At 46.0% G+C, this 7,719-nt stretch overlaps 1 protein-coding gene across 1 annotated transcript; it reads right to left on the bottom strand.

Annotated features, from left to right (window-relative positions):
• Positions 1-677: 677 nt before the first annotated feature.
• LOC127336854 (AP2-like ethylene-responsive transcription factor AIL5) lies at positions 678-4,901 on the bottom strand. Its single transcript, XM_051363720.2, has 9 exons — positions 4,679-4,901; positions 4,201-4,579; positions 3,821-3,903; positions 3,671-3,679; positions 3,468-3,556; positions 3,250-3,323; positions 3,045-3,095; positions 2,883-2,959; positions 678-1,860 (listed from the first exon to the last, which is right to left on the bottom strand). The coding sequence occupies exons 1-9, from the start codon at positions 4,737-4,739 to the stop codon at positions 1,241-1,243; spliced, it is 1,443 nt and encodes a 480-aa protein (XP_051219680.1). The 5' UTR covers positions 4,740-4,901; the 3' UTR covers positions 678-1,240.
• Between the last annotated feature and the right edge of the window lie 2,818 nt (positions 4,902-7,719).

The following is a 7,719-nucleotide window of genomic DNA, read 5'->3' as shown; positions in this document are numbered from 1 at the left end:
TTTAGCCCATGTTAGCCAACTTATGACTAATTGCGCGGTAGAGCAATCTTGGGCACAAACCAAACACACCTTTATTCACCATAAAGATCAAAGAGGTGGCTCAGACTGTGGAGCATCACCGGAGCAAATTTCAAGTAATGTAGTTGAGGAAGAGTAATGGTGTATGTGAAAACCTAGGTTCATGTAGGCAATTGTCCTAAAAAAATTGCTTTTAATTAATGAAAATGGCAAATCTTCTATCTCGTTTAAAAAAAAAAAACAGCGCTACGCGACACGGCTGTGCACAGTCCATGCCTCCAAAGCATACATAGCCCACCAGAAGACCAAAAGAAAAGGGAAAACGTAAAGCAGAGTGACAGGAACAGGAAAGGAAAAATAGTTGGGGATCTGAATGCTACGCTTTCCTGACGTAGTACATCGCAACAAGGAATGTCTCCCCGCTCGCGTAATCCAAGCATGCCGAGAATGATTGCTCTGCATCTAGGGGACAGCTTGAGTCGCAAGGGTAACCTGGTACCTGTCACCTCTTCTTTTCCCATCACTGTAAGCATAAGAACACACATCATCCAGATACCCATCATTAATTCATTTGCATGATGCATCGATGAACTACTGCGATCACTGATCATGCAATACAATGGTACTTGTATTCAAGGGTAAGTTAACAAGCAGCTGAGTAAACATGAACCTGAGAATTTATATATCCACTCTGACTCTGGAGCAACACTGGTCCAGGAATACAGGGGGCACTAATTTAAAGCGATCGAGCTAAGAACAAAACGGGGAAAAAAGAGAGAAAAGAGCAAAAGCTACAAAGAGGCTCCTGCTCTGCTTCCATTCTACAGGGCTGGGCCGGCTGGCTAAGCTATGATGGCATGTCAGTCACCAGAAAGACAAAGCCTAGAAAAGAAGCCGAGGAGCGAGCAAGCAACTAAAGCTCAGCGATGACAAAAGCATAACCAAAGCTACAAAAGGGAAAAGGTTCAGAAAATATAAATTCTAGCTACCCCTGCTTGCTGCATTTGTTAGCACATTGATCTTGCCATCTGTCTCTCGATCTGGCCTGTCAGTGTCTCATGCATGCACGCTGCTTCCTACGTTTGGATCATATCATAACCTACCTTCTCTTTACGTCTTTGTTGTGTGACTCTGAAACTACGTCAGTCTTCATCTCATCGATCAGGATCAGGCCACCTTCATTCTCTTTTGCATGCCGCAGAGAATGGCCACCGCCCCCGAATCATTCCATTCCAAAGATCGGCGTCTGAAAGGCTGCCACATTTGGGTAGTATCCAAAGGAGCCTGGCGTCACGGAGCTTTCGTAGGACCCGCCGACGAAATGCGCCATTGGTGTGGCGAACGGCATGGACAAGCTCTGGGACTGATGATCCTGCTGATCTTGCTCCTCGTGCTGGTGCTGATGTTGTTGATCATGGAAGCTACCGGAATTGCCATAGCAATGGGGCGCCATAGTGCCACCGCCATTCGCGTTCGCGAAGTCGAGGTTGACGCCGGAGCTGTACAGGCCGTAGCCGAGCCCCTGCAGGTTGCCCTGCTGATGGTGCTGCAGGGCCAGGAACGACAGGTAGTCCTGCTGCTGCTGCTGCGGGTCGTACTTCATGGGGAGCGCAGTGAACGTTAGCGAGGGCGGTGCCGCGGCTTCGACGGCATCGGGGGAGCTGGAGGACTCCAGGGCTTTGCTGCCCCGGCCTGTGCCACCGGACATGTTGCCGATCGGGAGGTTGCTGCTGATGATGCTCTCCACGTTGTACCTCCCGATCTCGAAGTTGGTCACTGCGTTCAGGCCCCGGAACTTGATGGCCGCAATGTCATAGGCTTCTGCGGCTTCCTCCTCCGTGCCTATGTAAGCAAAGAATGTACATGTGGTGAGTAGTTGGAGTATCACACATATGTATAACAAGAAGCTACTACCATTCTCAAGTATGTGCAGCTTATCAACGTGCATGACAATAAATATTTTGTATGATTACAATAAAATAGCACGAACATAGATCAATGCAACACACGAAACATATGGCCCACGAACATAATCGAAAGTATGCACGTAGTGCCATAACCTATGAGCTTGCACTTCAGACGCATCAATGCAATTTAGCTGCATCATTAGGACTTTTGACTAAGCTATATGCTGTTGTGCTGACAGAGGCGTGGTGAGCCTAATTAGTTAAATCCAGCAGTGTAATAATGGCCGTTCAGTCAGGTACTCCCTAGTATAATCACATGTCAGATGCTTTGTGGAAAGCCGGTCGCCAGCAGTAACTATATTCCAAAGTCCAAACGCAGGTTGCTACATGCATTGCACAAAGAAAGTAAAAGAGTTCAGGTTGCCATTGCTGGCAACCATGCATGCATGGCCATAGCTGCTTCTTTTCTCTGGATCCATTGCATGTATAAAGCTCGGAACCATCATAAAAGATGACAAATTCTAGCGAAATGTGGGCATGCCTGTACACTCACAAGGATGAGTATGGTCAAACTAGATGTTCTTGACCTAGCTAAAATATGTCGACGAATCTAGCTGCGAGAGTTGTACAAGAAGAGAGTAAACTAAGATGAACCTACGTGCAAGACAGAGTATTGTAATGCGGACTGTCAATGAAAAGATGCGGCTAATGCTCGCTTGGAGGAGAAGGTTAACACGTGCTCCCTCCTACTTGAAATTTAATACTAAGCCAACATATCAAGACAAGTTCATGTAGTACTAGAAAAGATATATATCCAAACATTTCCTAAAAAAAAGAGAAAAGATCTTGTAGCAATAGTTAGCAGTAGGGGAATAATGCATACGAGTAGAAAATGTGGTTTTAATACCAAGATATATATGCCCGACAAAGCAACATAGATCATCAAAATGTACTCACTGAATGTTCCGAGGTAGAGGTCCTTGTTGCCAGCCACCCTTCCAATCCTTGCTTGCCATCGACCATGCTGGTGATGTCTACATGGTTGCATCCAAATTAACACATCAGATTGTGGAACATGGCTAGACAAAAAAATAACTAATCATGCGAGAAAATATGAACCTTGTGACACCCCTGTATATCGAAGCGCCACGGGAGAATCCGCTACTCTTCCTGCACAACATTACATTTTTTTTCCATCAAATCTACTTGAAAACAAAGTTGAGTGATGAAACAGGCATATAGAGCATGACCATGCAAGGATGCACACAACCCTAGCTAGTACAAAATAGAAGAGTGGTCGATCATCATTAGCATATGTGTGTACCTCCTAAGTGAAGCTACAAACTCCTGGCGTGTCATGTGCTTCATCTCCTCGAGCTCTTTTTCATAGTCCGCAACCTAAAAAAGAAACACTTGCCGGATAAAGATACACATCCAGCACATAGATATGCTCACGCTTTGACTATATTCTTCCAACAAGCCGAACTGGTTCTCTTTTATGCAACTGCAAGTAAAGTGTAATCTATATGTCTATGATCTTACCGGGAAGTTGGTGGTGGTGGTGGCACCCCAGTACTTCAACGCGGCTAGATCGTAAGCCCTAGCTGCCTTCTCCTCTTTATCATAGCCACCTGTTACATGTAGCACCGAACACTAGTTAGCATCACACACCTCATCCTTCTCACACAGATATTTAAATTTAAAAAAAAAATCGAAGATGTAGCTATAGAAGGCTCGTTTCTTACCCAAGTACACTGAAGAAGACAACCACCACAAATGAGAAAACACATCGAGTTGACATGTTAAAAACATGGAGAAGCGTGAGTTAGAAACAAAAAAGCAATGAGCGCATTACATTAGCAAAGGTGTATGTATGGGAAGTATTGTGTGGTTACCTTGGCGGCCCTTGCGGCTCTGGCCCTCACGCCGGCAGCTGTTGTCCCACAGATGCGCCTCGTATCTACCAGTCCAACGGTGCCTAAAATCACCCAAAATGAGCAGTATAATCAGACACAGACAGAGCTTGATCGAGCTGCTGGTACTTAGTTCTATCACTCTCCAGTCTCCACATATGTGATAAACTTGTGCATGAATCTTTCTATCTAAAACCAACAAAGCAGCTACTTGCATCTAGACAAGTATGGACCAAGAGTTTGCATGCAAACAAGTGTACTACTGAACTAAGTAGAACCCAAACAAACAGGGCAGTTTTTTTTTTGTAGGTTTCTTGCCCAGAAGATGGATCAACATTCAATCAATCACCGCTATAGCTTACCGCGTGACGCCGCGGTAGATGGAGGTCCTCTGGCCGAAGGACTCGACGGCCTTCTTCTGCTCTGCTGGTGCCGGGGGCGCGACGGATGGTAGACTCAGCTGCTTCGCTTCAGCTTCCTCCTGAGTGACCTTGGGCGGCCCGGTGGGCGCCGTTGTTCCTGCGCCGCTGCCGCTGAGGAATCCGGCGGCCAAGAACTTGAGCTCCGAGTCGTACATCTCTGCTGCTTCGGTGGTCGTCGCTCCAGAGACAACCTGGTCGCCGCCGCCATTATTTCCCCCGTTGCCGCCTCCGAGGAAGTCCTCGAGCTTGGGCGGCGGCGCGGCCCCCGCGATGGCGGCCAGCTCGGCGGCCGCTCCCCGCTCCTCATCCTCCATCTCACCTGCAAAAAAAATACATGCATCATCAGTCAGATCGACCCACGAAGAAGATAAGCGATAGAAGCAAGAAGCAGTGGAAAATAATGGAAAGGAGTGCTAACAGTGGTTGGAGAGGGAGAAGTTGAGCCACGGGTAGTGGCCATGCGCGGCGTCCATGTCCATGGTCAGAACCTCGAACGATGCGTGTGCGTGTGTGCTTCTCGAGAGAGACGAAGAGGAGAATGCTATTGGTTTCCTCGGGCGGTGAAGACTGAAGGATGGGCGGTGTTGGGCGTTAAAATAGAGGAAGGAGACGACACGGTAGCTCTTCCGGCACTGCACCTGCAAGGTGAGAGGGTGAGAGAGAGGGAGGGTATATTTCTATGTGGGTTCCGAGGAGGTGCCATGTATGTGGAGCGAAGAGAGATGCTTTTTACCCCGCCCCCGTCGCCGGCCTTGGCTTTTCACCCAAGCGTCGGGTTACTGTAGGTATGAGAGTATTCTTCTACGGCGAGGTGAGGTGTGGCGAGGAGGTGGTGTTTTACAGGTGGAGGCATGGTACGGGCGGCGAGGGAGGCGGTATCCTTGACCGCCTTGGAAGCAAAGCGGGCCAGCCTCAGGCTCATGCATGGCACCACGCCGACGCCGGCCGGCCGAACGGATAGGCTTCGATCGGCCTCTTCCTGCCCGCCGCTCTGCCTTGGCTCCTTTCTTTCTCTAGCTAAGCTAATCCTCTTTTGTGAACACCTCTTCTTTGTGCACGGCGACGATCAAACACTCCGGTCCATACCGACCTGCTCGGTGACCACAGATGGTACAGGAAGGCGACAAAATCAGGAACTCGGTGTTTCGGTGGCACGATGCATGGTACACTACCAGATGAGCAGGTTTTCTGAAGAAAAAATATACTTTTTTTTAAACTTAAACTCATAGATGTTTGACGAAATTAACCAAAAAATATATTTTAACTCTCAACTCGCAGATGTTGGGCGAAATTAGCCCTAGAGCCTAAAACATGTCGATTATACCCTGAATTTGCGAATTCCGGTTTAACCTTGGTCAGCGACGAGAGCAATGGAGAGCGTTCCGCTCGCGGACCACGTGGAAGCGAGCGGCCCAAATACGGCGGTCACTGAGGGCGAGGTGGCCCTCGCGGTGCGTGTGGTGTTGACGAGCGTAGTACGCATAGAGAAATCAGAGTCGTGCACATGTCGTAGCGCGGCGGCGATGAGCAAAGCCACAAATGGTGCCACATGAGGGAGTTTCGTCGAAGGGACACATGTCGGAGATGTCGGCAAGGAAGACCGGGAGCTCATCGGCGTCTAGCCCGTGCACGGCTCGTTGGCGGCCATGACCTCAGTGTCCCTATTGGTGTGCCGAAGCAGGCAACGGTTCTCTCGATGCTACATCGGCTCTCTCAATATCGTACATGTGGCCTATCCTCGGGGAGAGATCTCATGTTGTAGCTCTAGTTAGCGCCTCCACGAGGAGGAGGGAGTACCAACATGTTGTAGCCAAGCCCGTGGGCTCAACGGTGACGACGACGAGGGGTTGGGACTCACTAGTAGAGAAACCCCCTTTAATACCAGTTCCAAAGGGCCTTTAGTACCGGTTTTGGAACCGGTAATAAAGCCACCCCCTTTGGTACCGGTTCCTTACGAACCGGTACTAAAGGTGCCTCCACGTGGGCACGGAGGATCCCGCGGGGCTGGAGACCTTTGGTACCGGTTCGGCTATTTCGTTAAAAAAAGTTTATCCATTTTTATTTTTATTTTTCACTCCCTCTTTTTTTTATATTTTTTCAAAATTTCTATTATTTTTGTTAGTCTCTAACTACACTTAATCTCTAGTCAAATTACTTACCGGTTTTGGAACCGGTACTAAAACCTCCCCTCTTTGGTACCGGTTCCTTACGAACCGGTACTAAAGAAGCCTCCACGTGGGCACGGAGGATCCCGCGGGACTGGAGACCTTTGGTACCGGTTCGGCCATTTCGTTAAAAAAAATTATCCATTTTTATTTTTATTTTTCACTCCCTTTTTTATTTTTTCAGAATTTCTATTATTTTCGTTAGTCTCTAGCTACACTTAATCTCTAGTTAAATTACTTACCGGTTTTGGAACCGGTACTAAAGCCTCCCCCTTTGGTACCGGTTCCTTACGAACCGGTACTAAAGGTGCCTCCACGTGGGCACGGAGGATCCCGCGGGACTGGAGACCATTGGTACCGGTTCGGCTATTTCTTAAAAAAATTATCCATTTTTATTTTTCACTCCCTCTTTTTATATTTTTTTTCTTCAGAATTTCTATTATTTTTGTTAGTCTCTAACTACACTTAATCTCTAGTCAAATTACTTACCCGTGGTCAAACTTCTCGGTTGGTCACCCATCCTCACACTACTCCCGCACTAGCACGCTTAACTTCCAAGTTCCATCCCGTTCCACTTCCAAGTGCTTCGCGCGCATGTTGTTGATAGTAGTATATATCAATCCTACTAACATGTTGGTCGATGTCACACTTCTTTATTGTTTAAATTCCAAATAATTATTTTAATTAAAAAATTAACGATGTAATAATAATGTTAAGTAAATAAATAAAATTGACTTTTAATATTTTTAATTATTTTTTAAAATTTTAATATTTTTTTGCCAAACCTAAAACCTAAAAATTTGAAAATCTTATAATTTGCTAAAAGTAATAGTAATATTTTAGGACTCAAAAAATCTTATAATTATTAATTTTATTTTTAAAAAATATATAAATTTCTAAATTTCTGAAAAAACTAAAATCTTCCTGCTTTCATATTTTCATTTGGAATTTTGAGAATCTAAAAATTGGCTGACCGGGTAAATCCAGGTGAATTCGGATGTAACTTTTTCCCACGATGATTTTGATATATTATACGTTTTTTTCCGACGTCGTATGCAAAAATTAATGCGGTTTTACCATTTTTCAAACTTTTTTGCAAAGAAAGTCAAAATTCGAATTTCTTAATTTCACCGAATAGTAGGTTGCATAACATACAAGATTCTGAAACTATTTTATTTTTTGAATTTTCTATTATTTTCATTTGTATTTTACAAAGCAAAAAAAGGCGATCCAAGGGGGGGTGGAGGTCTGTGTGGAGCAGGAAAACCTTTATTACCGGTTCGTGACACGAACC

This window comes from Lolium perenne, chromosome 2 (genome assembly GCF_019359855.2).
Source record: "Lolium perenne isolate Kyuss_39 chromosome 2, Kyuss_2.0, whole genome shotgun sequence".
NCBI classification, from domain to species: domain Eukaryota; kingdom Viridiplantae; phylum Streptophyta; class Magnoliopsida; order Poales; family Poaceae; genus Lolium; species Lolium perenne.
The sequence above is the reverse complement of the archived record's forward strand: the minus strand, read 5'-3'. Positions and strand labels throughout refer to the sequence as shown.

What these genes read in the sequence shown, in the direction of transcription:
- LOC127336854 (XM_051363720.2), bottom strand. Translation starts at nt 4,739, where the DNA reads ATGGACATGGACGCCGCGCATGGCCACTACCCGTGGCTCAACTTCTCC. An exon ending in CTTCTCCCTCTCCAACCACT is followed by an intron (nt 4,580 to 4,678) that starts GTTAGCACTCCT and finishes TTTTTTTTGCAG; the next exon opens with GTGAGATGGAGGATGAGGAG. An exon ending in CCACCACCACCAACTTCCCG is followed by an intron (nt 3,324 to 3,467) that starts GTAAGATCATAG and finishes TTTCTTTTTTAG; the next exon opens with GTTGCGGACTATGAAAAAGA.